General features: G+C 60.9%; 1 protein-coding gene across 1 annotated transcript; it reads right to left on the reverse strand.

The window, feature by feature from the left end:
* Nucleotides 1-5,069: 5,069 nt before the first annotated feature.
* Nucleotides 5,070-14,567, reverse strand: CA4 (carbonic anhydrase 4). The gene is made up of 8 exons (XM_028521587.2): nt 14,361-14,567; nt 9,848-9,895; nt 8,472-8,627; nt 7,649-7,794; nt 7,449-7,532; nt 7,120-7,183; nt 6,787-6,953; nt 5,070-5,856 (listed from the first exon to the last, which is right to left on the reverse strand). The coding sequence occupies exons 1-8, from the start codon at nt 14,416-14,418 to the stop codon at nt 5,662-5,664; spliced, it is 918 nt and encodes a 305-aa protein (XP_028377388.1). The 5' UTR covers nt 14,419-14,567; the 3' UTR covers nt 5,070-5,661.
* Nucleotides 14,568-16,400: the final 1,833 nt, after the last annotated feature.

A 16,400-nucleotide genomic window follows, 5' to 3' on the forward strand; every position in this document is an offset into this window, starting at 1 on the left:
TGATGGAGAGCCTACTATGTGCTGTCTGCTCTCTGGGCGCCCACGTGCCTCGCTCCTGCAGGCGGCTCCCCCAGGAAGCTGACGGCGTTGGGCGCGCAGGCTGTGTGTTAGGGAATGCCCGGGGCCCACGGCTGCGGGAGGGGGAGCAGGCCTGAGCAGGGAGCAGTGGGACGGCCATGGCGGGCCTTGACTGGCCCCGCAGAGGGGGCGCTGAAGCTGCAGAGGCCCTTTGGAGTCCCACGTGGATCAGTCGCTGGCTGGGGCTCCGCAGAAAGGAGTGTGACCTTGAGTGAAGAGGCGTCCTCTCCCGGGAGAGGCCAGCTGCTGAAGGCAGGACAGCTAGGACAAGCCTTTGCGTCGCAGTGCCCACCATTAGCAGCAACCAAAAGATGACAGCCCGGCTGTCCCGAGGAGGCTGTTCCCCTGGGAGCTGGTGTTCCCGAGCTCAGAGTAAGTGAACTAATGGGCGCACAGTACCTCATAGAGGGTGTGGCATAACAGAACACGCATGCAAATCTGACGTCCAAAGGTAGTGAAACGGGTCAGGGAGACTGCCAGGTGGAAGGAACTGGACAGAGAGGACCCGGAGGCCTGCCGGCGTCTGCGCCCTGCTCTTCCTGCCCTGCTCCCTGAGGCGGTCCCGCCCCGCCCAGCCTCTCCTCCGTCTGGAGATAAAACCCTGGCATCGGGAGCCTTCTCACTCCACCTGGGGCAGCAGCGGGGTGCCACCCGAAGGGTCCCTTCCGTGAGAGGGGGCCGGGATGGTGGGCAGGAGCCAGGCCACAGGAAGGGAGCCCTGCACCTCCCGCTCAGTGAGGCCCGGGTCTCAGAGACCCCGGGAGCAGGAACAAGAGACTTCCTTGGCAATGGCCTCTCCCAAGACGCTGGAAAACAGGAGGAGACCCACAAGCAGAGGGCCTGCTCCAGCTGCCTTCCCCACAAGGTCACCTGTCCAGGGAGGGAAACCCCAGTTCATTCTCAGTTCCTGGAAGGTGTGGCTGGTTGGAGGGAGAGGGAGGCAGCCGAGAGGAGGAGTTAGTGGCGGCAGCCTTGGCCTGTCTTTTGTCCCGGTTTTTCTCTTGGTCTCTCTCCCTGAGGTGGTTGGGATAGGGGGAGGGTCACCAGACCCAGCAAATACAAATACAGGACACCCAGTGAAATTCCCATTTCAGGTAAACAACAAACAATGATTTAGTGTAAGTACACACCATGCAACTTAGGGGGTGTCCTTAACACTAAAAACTGTTGTTGATCTGAAATTCAAATTGACCTGGTAACCCCAGGTGGGTGTGGAGCGTGTGCGTGCTGGGTAGGGGAAGACTGCAGCAAATCCAGACAGGACAAGCCTCCTGGCAGGCAGTCAGGGACGGAGCCAGGGACGGAGCCAGGGACGCAGCAGAGGGCACACGGGGAATCCTGCAGCTGCTTGGGAAGGGGAAGGGGAAGGGCTGGAGAAAAGTGAAAAGGGAAACTGGTCCCCAGCTGTAACAACCCCAAGAGGACAGGGACGCAAGAGCTGCAGGGCATCCGGGCCTCAGCCTGGCCCCCGGCGTGGCTCCCCCTGCTGTGCTGGGCGACCTTAGGCAACTCTGGGCCAAGGTCAGGCTGGGAGGACTGTTCTGTGCTTGGGGAGTAGAGTGCTGAGGGGAAGGGTCTGGGAGGAGAGGGCGGCCCCCCACGAGGGGTCTTGCAGTTCTTCTTAGCACAGGAAGGCTGCCACCCCAACCAGCACCTGCTACTTATCACAGAAGTGACGGGTGAGCCGCCTGGAATCCCAGCCCCCCCCCACTGTTCCCTACCGTCCCTGGGGGAGGCCAGTTTCTCCGGTCTGTAGGTCCTACCCATCCTTCCGTGCCCTCTCCAATAAAAAGAATCACAACGATAAATACAAATTATTGAAGACATGCCCTTGGCCAGGCATCTTGTTTCATCTTTGCAGCAATTCTATGAGGTAGCTGCCACCATCATCCCCACTTTACAGATGAGGAAACTGAGGCTCGGGTGAACTGCAGTACCAAAGGCACCTCGCTAGCTCGTCAGCAGTGGAAGAGCACTCAGACCCAGACCTGCGTGGCCCTGGCCCACGCTCGTGTGTGTCTGTGCCTCTCTGACGACGTGTATTTCGTGGACCTGGTACCAGTGCCCTGTATCTGCCTTTTGGTCAGGAGCCTCGGAGGAAGGGCACGGATTTTATTTATTTATTTATTTTTGCCCTGAATCCTCAGTCCCTGACACAGAGGAAATAATAGTGTTTGTTAAAAGACTAAATCTTGTTCCAAAATGTACACAGCTCCCTTCCCTGTCCCCTGTCCCTCTTCCTGTCCTCCCAGGCCTTTTAGTAGCCAACACTTGGAATATGAAGAGCCTTCTCCTACGTGTCCAGCCTCAGCTGGGGCTAGGGCTCTGAGGAAGGAACTGGCTTATAACTTCTCTGTCCTGTAGCTCTCCTGCAAAGGAAGCCCCTCCCTGGGCGGGCGCCGGGGCCCTGGGACAAGTCCTCGGTCTCTAGAGGAGATAATGCCTTTGTGCCTCCTCAGATAAACAAACAGAGCCTGCTGAAGTGTGCAACGCAAGGTGTGGGAGCAGCGCCCCGCCCGTGGAGAGAGGCCTGGACTTCCTCCCTGGGTCTCCAGCCAGGGACCGGCGACAGCCAGGCCCAGCCAGACGCAAGGCCACCTGCTTCCCTGCCTCTGCCCACCTGTCACCTACATATAAAGCACGGAGCCTTGGGTCACGCCACACACGGGCACCAGTCACAGTGTGGTCTCAGCACAGGCACCCCCTGCAGTTCTGTGACCCAGCCGCTTTTACAGGTGCGTGCGTGTGCGTGTGCCACCACCAACGCCACCCGTGCCCCTGCCTCCTACTCCCCCTTACACCCCTCCCCTGCCCCCCCCCCGCCACGGTCAGATCAGGGCCACAGGAAGCAGGGCCAGCAAGTGTGCAAACCAAGAGCCAAGACGGGGAAGTTTATTTTCCAAGAATCATCTAAACACGCGGGGAGTATTTTTAGGCCCTGGTCCCACCCAGATGCCAAATCTAAACAGGGGGCCAGAGAGACGGCCCGTTGGGGACACGGAGCAGCCACTGGAGACAGGGTGGGACAGGGCGCTGCAGACGCCACCTTGCCCCTCGGACGACTGCCAAAGGAGAAAGCTGGTCTCGGGAGCCAGGGAGGGGCAGAGAGGTAACTGCGGGTGGGTGGGCCCTCTTTCTGAACAAGGGGCCACTGGTAGCCCACTACCACCTCAGAGAGCTGTGCCAGGAGCCCGCGGTGGGCTGTGGGGAGTAGGGGGGCCTCACGGAGGGAGGGAGTTTGCTCGGAAGGGAGTTTGCTCGGAAGGGAAGGCTGTCAGGAACATGTATATATATATATATATATACATATGTATATTATATATATGTATATTATATATATTATATATATATACACACACACACATATATATATAGCGAGAGGGATTGCCCAACAGCCTCAGCCTCCTGGGTGTGGGGGCCAGTTCCGGGGGGGTGGCTGCACGCACCTGAGGTGACTGGCCAGGAATGACCTTGCTTTGAGTGGCCTGCTGACAGCACCTGCCCCAGCCTCCAGGCGCAGGGGGGCAGGTGGAATGCTGGGAGGAGGCTTGAGCCCTGGGCCCTGGACAAGCTGTGCTCATTCTGGCCCCCACCGGCCAGGCCAGGTTCATTATTGTTGTTGTGGGGTCGGGGGTGGAGAAGGGCTGTGTGCCTTCTGCCCGGGGTTGGAGAGGCCAAGGTTCCCCTAGACTCCTGCAAAGAGCTGGGACTTCCTGGTTCTGCTGCCCCGAAAGTCACTGAACGTTGCCTTGAGGGCAGGGACTGGATGGGAGGTGGGGGCGTAGTGCAGGAGAGGGGTTGTTGGGACTTCTGAGAGCCTTGAGCTGGTGAGGGGGGGGCACTTAAATCCCTTGCAGGCTGCTTGGGAACCAAAGAGAACAGGTTCAGTGTCCACATACCCCCTGCTGACACAGGCTGCCTGCTGTTGCCATGGTGACAGCAATACCAATCTCCCTCACTGGCCACCCACTGCTGTGTGGTCACCAGTGAAAGGAGGGGGTGCTTATTCTTGGTCACGAAGGGGAAAAGGGAGGGGAAGCTCATATGGAGGGGGAGCAGCCCTTTCTCCCTCTTCCCAGGCTTAGCTGGGGGGTGGCCAGGGGCTCTGAGGGAACCAGGGTGGGAGAAGGCTTAGGGGTCACCTCCTCCGACCAGCTCCCCCCCAAGACCGCAGCAAGCCAGGGCTCCTCACCAGGGGTAAAGGAGTCCCGGCGTGCCGCCCACTGCAGACCACGGAGCCTGTGAGGGAGGGCGTCCCCACAGCACCCTGGCCCTGGGCCTCGGTGGGGGCGGGGAGGCACCTCTCCTCCCAGCAAGGCCCATTCTTGTCGTCTTCCCCTGCGTCTCAAGGCTCACACTCCTCCAGAACATAGTCCTGCTCCGAAGGAGGAGGCCTCAGGGCCTGGGCCCCTCAGTCCCTGGCACCGGGCACCTGGCCTGGCTTGGGGCCCACCCGTGGAGCCCCTCTTTTCTTTTCCCTTGATTCCCAGCCCTCTGCTTCCCACACAGCCCCTGCTCATCGCACTCCCTCTGGGCCTCAGAGGCAGAAGCCGTCAGAGATGCAGCCCGGGGCTGCACGGACAGCCCCCTAGTGCTAGGGCCAGAGAGCCTCGGGTTCACCTCTTCCTCCTCTTCCCCGAATGTCCTGTCTTTGACCCGTCAGCAGCCTCCTAACTGCGCCCCTTGCTCCCCCACCCTGCAGCCTCTGCTCCGCAAAGCAAAGACCCTGTGGGGGCTCCTGGTCTCTCGTGCCCAAGACCAGCATCCTCACAAGATCCTACTTCGAGGGCGCCCTCACCCCCACACACTGCCTCTTCCTCCCCTCTCCCCCTTTGCTCCTCCTCCTGCTGCAGGCTGAACTGGGGCTGGCTCCGGTGCCTCCTCCCTGGCCACCTTCAGGTCTCCTGGATGGCACGTCCCCATGGAGGCCTTCCCTGCCCACCTTCCCTTTCTGACTGAGCTTTTTCCAGAGCACCTACTGACGCCTGAAACATTGTACAATGTGTTTATTTTATTTATAATGTCTCCTTACTAGACTGTGAATTCAGGAGGGCAGGCATTTTTGTCACAGCCCGTGTCTAGAACATAGATGCTCAAGATATATTTCAGCAAACAAATGAACTTCTTGTCACCCACCTCGTCCAGGCTGCACCCGCCCCCCTGCACTCTCCAGCCCTAGGACAGAGGAGAAAGTGCTGGCTAGTGTCTCAGTCGACTCTGCCGTGGCCACTCTTCTGTTGGCCTCTGCCCGGCCTCTCTGCTGTCGCTGCGCTGGAGCTCCAAGGTGCCTTCTGCGTCTCTCCCAGTGGGGTGTAGACGGGGAGCTCACACAGGTGGGGGCAGGTGACTCACAGTCCCTGTTCCAAAGAACCTCCAGGTCCAAGGCCCCTACCCTGGAACTGGGATGAGCTGGGGGAAACAGGCAGGGGTAGTCATGGAAACTAAAAACAGATGCAAAAAAGTTTTCTCCAAAAATATATCCATCTTTCCCTCATCATCAAAGTCCAATCTGGGAAGCCTGAGGAAGGGACGCCCAACCGTCTCAGGGCTGAGGTCAGAGGTCAAATGTCCAGCCATGAGCCATCAGCGGAGGAAGCCGGCCACCAGGCAGCTGAGCGTGGGTGCCAGCAGAGCGGGCAGTGGCAAGGGCAGCAGCCGGCCCGGGGCCCGGGACCTGAACACTGGGCGCTGGCCCCGGCGCTGGAGGGGCCTGACGTTGTCCGTCATGTTCAGCTTCTGCTGATTGTCGTAGTACAGCTTCTCAGAGAACGCAAGGATCTGCAGAGGGACAGGGCTCGCTAGGCTGGGGATCTGCAGCAGAGCTGTGCTCCCTGCTGTGTGACCCCAGGCCGGTCACCTTGCCTCTCTAAGCCCTCATTAGTGACGGGGCTCAGAATCCCCACCTCTCAGGTGTCGGTGTGGGTGCAATGAAAGATGTAAAGTGCTGGGCACTGGTGGGCACTCAATGCCCGTTAGCTTCCCTTGGCCAAGCGGATGGCTTGGGGGGCCTATGATTACCACTAATGTTATCACCACTAAAGAACAGCGGATCTCAGACGTGAGCATGCATTCGTGCCACCTGGGGGGCTCATTGGGCCCCAGTCTGCCCGGCCTCCCCCAGAGTTTTGGATTCAGTAGGCCTGGGGTGAAGCCCAAGAATTTGTCCAGCAAATTCCCAGATGATCTGATGCCACGGGTCCCAGGAATCACTCTCTGAGGACCACTGTCCTGGAACAAAACACCACGAGGGCAGGGACGGGGGCCCTTTTGACTCACTGCTGCACCCCGAGTCTCGTGTGTTACGGGGACTCCAGGACCACGCGAGCACTGAATGATCTGCTCCCCTGTGGAGGCTGCACTCACCCTTTCTCGGCTGCCCCTGGCCAGCCCAGGCCCTCTACACAGATACCTCTCCTCAGGACATGTGCCCCCTGCCTTCCGCTGGCCAACTCCCACCTACTTTTCAGGGTGCAGCCCAGCTGTCCCTTTCCTGACACCGCTGGCACAGCCTCCCCTCCAGCCCTTACCCCAGAGACGGGACAGCTGGGGCCCTTCCTGTCTGTCTCCTACATGAGTGTCTATGGATTTAACCAATAGGCCCTCAGCTCCCTGGGGTGCCCCCAACCCAGGGGCCTCTGGGGGTCCAGAGGGACGGTTTCTGGGGAGCTGGGCGCTGGGAGGCTGCCACCTCGGCCGGGCCCTGTGTACCTGGTCCTGGTGGAGCTGAATGGGTTCCTCAAACACCGTCCAGACAACCTTCTCGTCACAGCTTGGCGTGGTGAGCGAGCCCAGGTAGCGGAAGTAGTGCCTCAGTTTCTCCTTCTCAGGGAGCAGGTCTAACAGGCTGATGCTCTGTTTCATTGTGGTGCTCATCGCTGGTAGGGGATGATCAAAGATACTTTCGGGGGGGGTCTCTGAGACACTGATCCCCCTCACACACCTCCTGCTGAGAGCCGAGCCCCCTCTGTAGGAAGGAGTCTCCATCCCTCCCCTCCCCCTCCCCCACTCCCTGCAACCCCCATCCCAGTCATCCTGACTCACTGGGTCTGGGAATAGCAGACAGCACCTCCACCAGGGGCTGGAAACCATCATTCCTGGGTCCAGCCTGGAATGGGGGAAGGGGGCTTGAGAGGGGCTTGTGGGGAGCTGGTGGTGACTACCCACCCGCTCATTCCCCTGGTCTGGGGGGGGGAGGGCAGGCAGCTGCTGGGACTGAGACCCTGAGAGGCTCTGAGCCCCTCACCCGGGGGTGTACAAGCCACTGAGGAATAGAAGGCAGGGCCTCCCCAGGCCCCTCTTGTCTTCCTGGAATTCCGGGTCTCTGGGTCCTAAGAAACAGCCCCTCAGACCCTGGGGATGGTGGGTCCTACCTCCACCAGGAAGGCCAGCACTGCAATCTCGTCTTTGGAGTCCTGGGCCTCTTTCGGGTTCTCTTTCTTGTGTACTATGTGCATCTGGTGAGGGGTGAGAGAGATGGAGACAGAACTTGGGGGCGAGCTGGACCGCCCTTCTTGCCTAAGGCAGGTACATTCAGGGCCAAGGCGCTAGCCCAGGAGGGGCCACCACTCACCTCCATGGCAAAGCGCTCCCCGTCCAGGCTGTGCTCTGAGCCCGCATCCAGCTCCCTGGACCAGTGCAGGTGCAGCTGCGTGGCCCGGTACCGGGCCGCCAGGCCTCCTCCAGCGACGGTGGCCTCGTTCCCCAGCAACACCATCACTGAAGGGCGCAGGAAGGGGCAGCGTCCTCAAACCCACCTCCCCTCGCCTCTTCCAGCCACTCTTCCCAGCTCCACCCAGGCGAGACCTCTCCTACCTCCCACCCTTCCTGGGCTGTGGGCCTAGACCTGGAGGGAGGGGACCCGGTGGGTCATAGGGCCCCAGACCTTGCCCTGGCCCCTTGCTGGCCTCCCTGCCTGCTTCCCTCTGCATATCCCCCTCTGCCCCTCCCTTGCTCCAACCTCTCTCTGGTGCCCTGGTGTTTTCAGGGGAACGTCCCACCCCTCAGCCCTCAGTGATCTGCCCCTGGGCTGGCTCGGCCTCTCCCAGCTTCCCTCTCTGTCCTCCACCTACACAGAGCCATCTGCAGCTCCCTGAACACCCCAACCTGTTTCATGCGCCACAGCACCACACCTTTGCACATCATTGCTCCTTCATCCTAGGACATCCAGACTGATCTGAAGAAAGTACTGAAATTCCTTCTGATGTGTTCTCTGCCTTCTGAGCCCTTCCTCTTCCCCCTACCCTCCCTGCACTGGGCTTTCCAGCTTCCCCTCAGCAAAGGTGCACCTGGGCCTGTGTGCCCTCCCAGTGCTCAGGGAACTCTGCAACCCCCACCCCCCCACCCCGCCACCCGGTGCCTGCCCAGGTCCTCCATCCCACCCGCCTGGGACCCACCTGAGTGCCCGTTGTTTTGGACGGCCCACTTTTGCTTCTTGTCATAGCCGGAGAAGGAGAAGCAGCCCAGGGTTTTGTCCACCTGTGCCTTGGTGGTGACGATGTTGATGGGGGACTGGCGTGTCTTCTTGCAGTCTCCACCCCACTGGTCAGGCCCTGAGGGGGGAGCAGCCCAGTCAGGGGGGCCTGGCGCCAGGGTGTGGCCTCCTCCACTCCACGGAGGTCAGACCTGCGCCTCACTCACAGGCGGCAGGGTCCTGGGATGGCCGGCATGCCGTGTTGCGGGAGTCTTCCTGCTCACACACACACACACACACACACACACACACACACACGTGTGTGCATGCAAAAACAGCAGTGATGTCTGGCAGTGATGGCAGAGCAGGAACAGGGTGGCTAGTTGCTGGCTGTGAGCTCTGAGAGAGGGGACAGCCCCAGGATGCTGGGCTGTGAGGGGAGAAATGTGGTGATAATTTGCTTTGTAACCCGTGTAATGAAGTTCAGAGAAGGTGAGTGGGAGAGCCGGGGTGGAGTGGAGTCCCCTGGAAGGGCTGCTTGTGAAAGGACACGCTGACTGGACACTGAGTGATGCCAGGCTGCAGCGGGAAGTGACCCCAGGAGGAGGGAAGCCTGGTTCCCCGAACCTCGGGGCGTGGCTTGGGGGCGGGGCGGGCAGCCCTGTCCCGTCACCCGCACAGCAGAGGCAGGAAGAGAGCAAACTTCGGGGAAATTGAGAAATTCATCAGTTTTTAAATAGAAAGTGATAAGGATCCCTCCCGGGTTCTCTTGCAAACAGGACCAAGTCTCCTTTTTTTTTAAATCCTCACCCAAGTACATTTTTCCCACTGATTTTAGAGAGAGAAGAAGGGAGAGAAAGAGAGAAAGCAAGAGAGAGAAGAACATCGATGCAAGAGAGAAACATCAGCTGGCTCCCTTGTTGTGTGCACTCCAGCCAGGAATCGAACCCACAACCTAGGCATGTGTCCCAACCAGGAATAGAACCCATGACCTTTCGGTCCATGGGACGATGCTCCAACACACTGAGCCACACCAGCCAGGGTCCAAGTCTCCATTTTGTAATGAGAAAGAGCAAAGTGTATCTCCCCATTTGGTGCTGCTGATGACGTTTCATAGGGGACTCACTCGCCCTCTCGGTGACAGTGATGGTGGTGCCAGGGAAGGCTCGGGTCACTCCACGTTCTCCTCCCTGAGCACCAGCAGCAGTGTGTGTGTGTGTGTGTGTGTGTGTGTGAAGAGCTGATGTGATGGTGGGACACCCTTATCCCTCATCCTTCCCACCCTCCTTGTGTCTCCGTTTCACCCTGCGCGCCCCCGCCCCACCCAGAAGGGCCTGCCTCCAGATGCGCTGTACTCACCCAGGCAGTCGGAGGCCTTGGCCTGAGCCTCGTAGCACCAGTGTGACTCTGGAGCAGAGAGAGGAAGGATGTGAGGCCTGTGCGGACGTGTGTCAGAGCATCTGTGCCCACGTACGCCTCCACCAGCTCACGAGAAGCGTGCATTCAGCCTGAGCTCCGGCCTCTGAGCTCACACACATACTGGATGGGTGTGTGCACACGGTAGGTCGGAGGCTGCGAAGCCCCCTGAAGTCAGAGCCCCCCTGGGGTTGGGGTGGGGTGTTGCTGGGGTCTGGGAGAGGACACTGAAGGAGAACATGTGGGTGGGGACGGAGGCCATGTGAGCAGGCAGGCTGTGGGTCCCTGGCCTGTGACTCATCCAGTGGTCATCCTGGCCAGTGCATGGATCCTCACGCAGGGCAAAGCAGCCGCCAGCCCTTGAGGGGCTCCTCTGAGGCCACCCCAGGCTCTGGCCTCCACGCTCCCCATTTGTTGCTCATCATCATCCCGCTCCCTCCTTCAACCCACACCTGGAAGGGAGGCCGTGGTGAGATGGGAGGAGGAGGGTTCGGGCCTGGCCTCCCCTCTGGGGACCGCAGAGCCACGTTCAGCCTGGCTGCCTTCCCGGAGCTGGTCAGAGGGGTGGTGGAGAGTGGGTTGGCCCCTCCCTCTCACGTTATTAAGACCCATTCTTGGCTAAACTTTCCCAGCCCCACAGCAAGGAAGGCAGCCAAGCCCTCTCCCTGGTCCCACCACCCCACAGTCCTGGTGTTTGGGACCAGACAGACTCAGGTTCTAATCCTGGCTCTGCCTCGAAGTAGAACCAGCATCTGGGAAGTAGAGGCCGCACCCCAAACCTACCACACTGATGCAAGACGGTGACAATGGGGGAGACGGGGCAGGGCAGAGGGGGACATGGGAGCCGCTGCCTTCCACTCAGCTTTCCTGTAAACGTAAACCGGCCCTAATTCAAGTCTATCGATTTTCTTTTTTAAAGGCTGGAGAAGCAGAGTGGACAATGCATTTGATCCAGAGCTGGAATTCTGGCCAAGTCACTTAGTCTCTCTAAGTCTCAGTTTTACCATCTGTAAAATGGTACCAACACCACCCACCTCATTTGAGGGCTGTGGGAGCGGGGGCCAAAAGAGATGGGAGGAGTGTTCCAGGTAGCCTGGAACTTCGAGTCCCTGAGGAGCCCTTCCTTCCTGTTGCCTTGCTCCCTCTGCTCTCCCGGCAGTGCACAGATGGCCAAAGCCACGTTGGAAAGAATTCAGGGATGAGGAAATTCCTAAGAAAAGCACAGCTTCCCCCTCAGCCTGAGCTCAGACTTCTGAGCACACACGCCTTCCCTCCACCTTCGTGCCCGGGCTGCACGCATCCCATGCCACCTCCACTGGGGTTCCTGGAATGCGGACAGGGTGGGGAGGGAGCCGTGGGAAGGTCAGGACCTCAGTAGGGGGTGTGAGGATTTGAGGCCAGGAGCGAGCACCCACACCCTTAAGGAGAACATGTGGACACCCTCAGAGCCACTTTGGGTGTTTGAGTTTCCCAGCTCGGGATGCAATGCTTCACCCACCCTGCTGGCACAGCCTCCTTCAGAGATGGACAGTCCCTGCGTGTCTTCTCCATGACAGCCCACCCCCTGGACAGGGCTCTGCTATCCCTGGACTCTGCATCTGGGAACCACCCTACGGGTCGGTCCACTCTGCAAGGGACAGTGGCCACTTCCTCCGCAGGTGGAAGGGGCTCTGGAGCTGGTGCTAATTCACCAGCTTCCCATCCTAGCTCTGCCCCTGCGCAGTCGCTGCCTTTTCTGAGTCCCACCTTCTCCCTCAGGCAGAGGGAGCTGGTGGTGTCCGAGGAGACGGTGCACGAGAGGCTCCCTGCTCCCGTGAAAGCCTCCTTGTTACAAACCTCCTGCGTCTTCCCCTCTCAGAGGTCCAGAAGGAAGAAGGGGCCCCCAAGGTCAGCCTGGATTGGAGACCCAAGGGGAGGCCACTCCAGGGGAAGCCTTACTTAAACCAGAGTCTGAGGGAGCCAGCTGTGACGGGTGGAACCCTCCGAGCCTCCCCCAGGGATTATGTGGCTCAGGCTGAGCTTTTCTCAGGAATTTACTCTTTCCTGCCAGCGATGGCTCCTGCGTTTGTAATGGTAACCTCTGATCCACTGCCATAATCATAGAGACTTTTGACCTGCTTGGGCAAATGCTCTTGTAACTACCCTCCTCAGGAGGCAGGAAAACACAGTGTTGATGAGGCCAAGGCCAGGGGGCAGGTCTCTGTGGGCTGAGGAGAGAGCGCCGGCTCTCAGGCAAGAGGTGGCAGGTCACGCACCAGCTCAGGTTCCTGTCATTGTTCGTGAGAGAGGGCTGCCCTCGCAGGTGATCGCCAGCCCTCTGTCTTGCCCCCCACCTCCAAGAGGGCCTGGGAAAGAGAGCAGCGCCCCGGCCCCAGGCTCCCGGCTCCAGCGGGTCCACCTGCCCCAGCCAGAAGCGGAGTGAGACCCCACAGCCACTGCCGCCCCCCAGCCACTGCTCCCCACCCTGGCTTTCTCTCCTCCCCCGCTCTTTAGACATGACTGAAGAATTTCTTTCTGATGGACCTTGCTCACCCCACCCTCCCACTCTAGGGGCAGGGGAAAAATCCTGAAAACCAGCTCAGCAAAAGCCAAATATGTCCTGGGCAAAGTCTCGGGGAGTCCTGGCCGGAAGGAGCCCTGTATCCTCTCCCCACCTCGCTCCACGGCATCCGATGCTCCAGGGACCTCAGCGGGCAGCCTGGCCATTCTCCAGCCTCAGTCTCCCTGGCTGGCTGGCCCCAGGCCAGCGGTAGCGCCGTCAGGCCACCACGCATGATGTGCCTGCCGCCTATCACAGAGACACCGCACTGAAGCGCTGACAGCACTGTGCGATGCGGATCCTGGGAACAGCGCCTGAAGCTCACTGCGACCCCCGTTCTGCCGACGAGAAAACGGAGAGGGACGTGCCCAAGGCCACCCGGCGACACACCAGCCGGACGAATTGCAAGGCTTTTCTCTTTCTGCTCAGCCCAGCCGCTGACGCAGGTTTCAAACGTCCAACTCGAAAAATACACATTTTCACGTCCTGCTGTGGGGGAGGGAGAAACGTCCCTCCACCCTTCTAAGATCTTTTGGCTGTCTTAAGAATCAAATAGACATGAGGCAGATGAACAAGAGCAAATGACCACATTTAATGAGTGTGGGCGGGAGCCCCCCAAGCAGCGGGGTCAGGGACAGGCAGGAAAAAGGACGGGTATACGGCATTCTGAGCGGAGGCGGGGGGAGGTGAGGCGCCTGGGGGCTTCGGAGGGGAGACAGGTCATAAAAAGTTAATCGTGCTAATAACGCTTATTACTGGCAAGGTCCCCAATTTAAATTCTTTAAGGGAGAGGTGAAAGTCTTGATTGCCTTCAGCTCAAAATAACTCACAAACCAACGTGGCACACTTGGGGAGACCCTCTGAACCCTTCACTGCCTTTGCTCTCTCCTCCTCTCCGGCGAGGTGCTGCCAGACCCCTCACCCAGCCCTCCCCGCACCCCGCCGGCCAGCTCGGTCTGTCCTGCGGGGCGCCACCCACTCTCTCCTCTGCTGCCGAGGCCCCCCAGCCGCTCACTCCATGACTCCAATCGGGGAGCATGTGGCTTTGGAGACGGCTTGGTCAGACGGACCCGAAGGACCGTGGGAGGGCAGCTGGGCTGGGGGCTGGCAGATGGGAGTTTCCGGCGACGGAGATGGGCCCCGGCGAGGTCTCGGGGAAAGGTGCTCCCCGGATCCCTGTGCCCGGCCGCTGGAAGCACCTTCAGCTCCTTATCAAACATTAACACGCCTCTCCTGCTACCTCCCACCTAGGAGAATAATTAAGAGCTGCGCCTCACCATTAATCTTTAAAGGAAAATCACTCTGGCCGGAAAGACTGGCTCAACCCGGGACCTCGGGTCTCCAGGTGCCCCCAGCCAGGCTCCCAACACAGCGCTGGGGGTTTGGCGGGAAGATGAAGGGAGGTGCAGCCCCCAGTGATAGGGAACCCAGGGTGGGAACGGGGATGCCAGCCCCCCCCCCCCCCCGCAATGTGTTGCCCTTGCTCTGGGCGGAGGAGCGCAACCACCCTGCACCCAGCCCCGGCCAGGCGGACAGCGGCCGGGGGACAAAACGGAGAGGACCAGAGCCGCTTGAGACGCCAAAAGAATGAGAAACGGAGGCGTGCGTCGGGGAGAGTCAGAGAAGCATCCTTCTCATGGACCCTCAGGCTCGTCTCCTTGGGGCCGCCGCGCACACGCGTGCACACGCTTTCCCCGCACCGCACGTGGCCGTTCGTGTGCGCACACGAGATCGCTCTCCCAGTCCGCCCGCAGCCTCTGCGCCCCGGGCGCACACGCAACCCCGGACAGGCGCGCAGCCGGCGCAGCTGGTGCCGGGCGGGCGCACCCTGGGCGGGGGGCGCGGGGCTGGGGGCGCAGGGCTGGGGGCGCAGAGCCGGCCACCCGAGGGGCAGGGGGCCGAAGCCCAGGCGTTCACCTGCGCCGGCGGAGGACCGGTACCGGACGAGGGCCAGGAGCGCCAGCAGCAGCCGCATCCTGCGCAGAAGCAAAGACCAGACCAGGGGTCGCACACCGAGGAGGCCGCCGAGGGTGCTGCGATCATGCCGGCCAGGGTTTTATAGCGGAGCCGCGACGGGGCAGGGAGGGGGGAGCCCCGACCGCGGGACGCGGGTAGCGGCTCCTCCCCCTGGCGGAGCCTCCCCTTCCCTGGTTCAGAAATACACCGCTTCCCCCCTCCTCCCCGCTCTACGCCAGAGCCCCCCTCACCGGCTCCGCGTCCTCTCCCCCCGCCCCGCCCGATTCCACGCGCTCTCTGGTTTGGGAACAGGCTAGCGACCTCGCAAGGTGCTTGAGCCACACCGCTACGGTGGGCGCCTGGATTCCTGACTTCGGGTCATTTGGGCGCAGACCGCTGAGCGGCCCGCTCGCCTCGGCCCTTGCGGTGGCCTAGGGTTGAGGGCGGGCGGCGGAGACAGCCTCGGAGTGCTGGAGGGACGCGCGCTGGTGTTGAACGCGGTGTCCCCAGAAAGAGGGTTTGCTTCTCGTGTTCAGGTGGTGGCCGCAGATTCTCTGTCTCGTTCCTTTTTTCTGCTTTTCTCGCAGGCTGCTGCAAACTTCATTTCGAAGCAGACCGAAGACCCTTCTTCCAACATAGAGTGCAGACGCCCCTAAATTATTGTGTTTGTGTGGCGGCCGGAGCAGGGCGGGTTGAAGCGCCGGAGCTGAGAAACGAGTCGCAAAGGGGCCCATGAGGGAGAAACTTGTGGGGACAGAGGGGAGAGGTGGGGTCCTGCTGAGCCCCCCTCCACCCCTAAGACGAGATGGGAAGAAAAGAGGCGGTGTCCGAATGGACCCCTAGTTTTCTCATGAGCCAGGATCTTCAGCCGAGTTTAGTGGGAAAGAAGTTCCCTTGAAGGGGGCCCTGGCCTCTGGGGCAACGGGGCGGGCTGGGGGCGGGGCAGGCAGCGACGGACCTCGGAGCAGGAGCTGCCTCTCGTCCCAGGAGCGGTGCTGAGCTGTGGCCCCGCTGCCTCAACGCCTCGACTCCTTCTTGGCCCCACGTACCTTACGGCCCACATGGGGTGGGGGCTTCTGTGGGACTTTGGGAAGCTCAGACTTGGGCGAGGGAGAGGGGTGGGGAGCCGGCAGTGGTCCTGGGCCCCCTCCATCAACAGGAAGCCCCAGTGTTCTGGTCCAGTCGCTTCCCCATCCGTTGCCAACCTCTCAGCCCTCACCGGCCTTTGAACCTAGGCTAGGGACCTCTGAAAAGGGGTTGCCCCCCTCAGAGCCGCCTGGGTACAGGGGCTTCCTCCTTCGTTAGAGCCCTGGCTGACTCCCCCCCACCCCGCCCCGCCCCGGCCCCCACCTCCTGGCCGGGGATCACACAGCCCAGGCTGCAGCTTTGATCTTACAAAGGCAGGAGCGCCCTTGTCAGGCTTGGGGCCCTATTGTCCACTCAGCTCAGACTTCAGCCACCAGCCTGGGACGACGACAGGGGAGGGGTTCTGCACCCCAGGGGTTCGAGGGCTACTGACCAGTGACTTTGAGATCCACTTCGAAGTCCATTGCATTGGGCGCCCCCCCCCCTTGGGGGGAGGATTGTGAGGGGGGAGCTGCCCCCTAGGTAATCCTGCTCTTCTCAGGTCAGTGCACCCCTGGTATGTTTGGGGGCCAGCGAGATGGGGAAGGAGAGCCAGGCCTCGGGGCAAGGGTCCCTCTCGGGCTGGGGCCGGGGAGGAGGTTAAAGACGGGCGCTTCCTCACGATGCGCCTTAAGGACAGGCACGGAGGAGGTGGGCGTGGCTCCCGCCCCATCTGCCATCTTGGACTCCAAGGTTACCCGGGGTCAGGAGGCCCCCACTCCTGGTCTGCACACCCTCAGCCTCGTCTCCCAGCCCGGACCTCCTCCTGGACTGCCTTACACCACTCACCTGTTCCTGTTTCTCTCCAGTGGAGAGGACAAGGCCCTCATCAGAGCAGGGATGGCCCTGACAGAGCCCACCCAGCTGCCAGCCCAC

Source organism: Phyllostomus discolor, chromosome 8, assembly GCF_004126475.2.
Source record: "Phyllostomus discolor isolate MPI-MPIP mPhyDis1 chromosome 8, mPhyDis1.pri.v3, whole genome shotgun sequence".
NCBI lineage: Eukaryota > Metazoa > Chordata > Mammalia > Chiroptera > Phyllostomidae > Phyllostomus > Phyllostomus discolor.

Bases quoted from the DNA above. Each gene is read 5' to 3' on its own strand.
- CA4 (XM_028521587.2), bottom strand. From the start codon at position 14,418: ATGCGGCTGCTGCTGGCGCTCCTGGCCCTCGTCCGGTACCGGTCCTCC. The intron at 7,533-7,648 runs GTGAGTGGTGGC...ACCCCTCACCAG, and splicing joins GGGAGCGCTTTGCCATGGAG to ATGCACATAGTACACAAGAA. The intron at 7,184-7,448 runs GTAGGACCCACC...CCCCCATTCCAG, and splicing joins TGCTGGCCTTCCTGGTGGAG to GCTGGACCCAGGAATGATGG.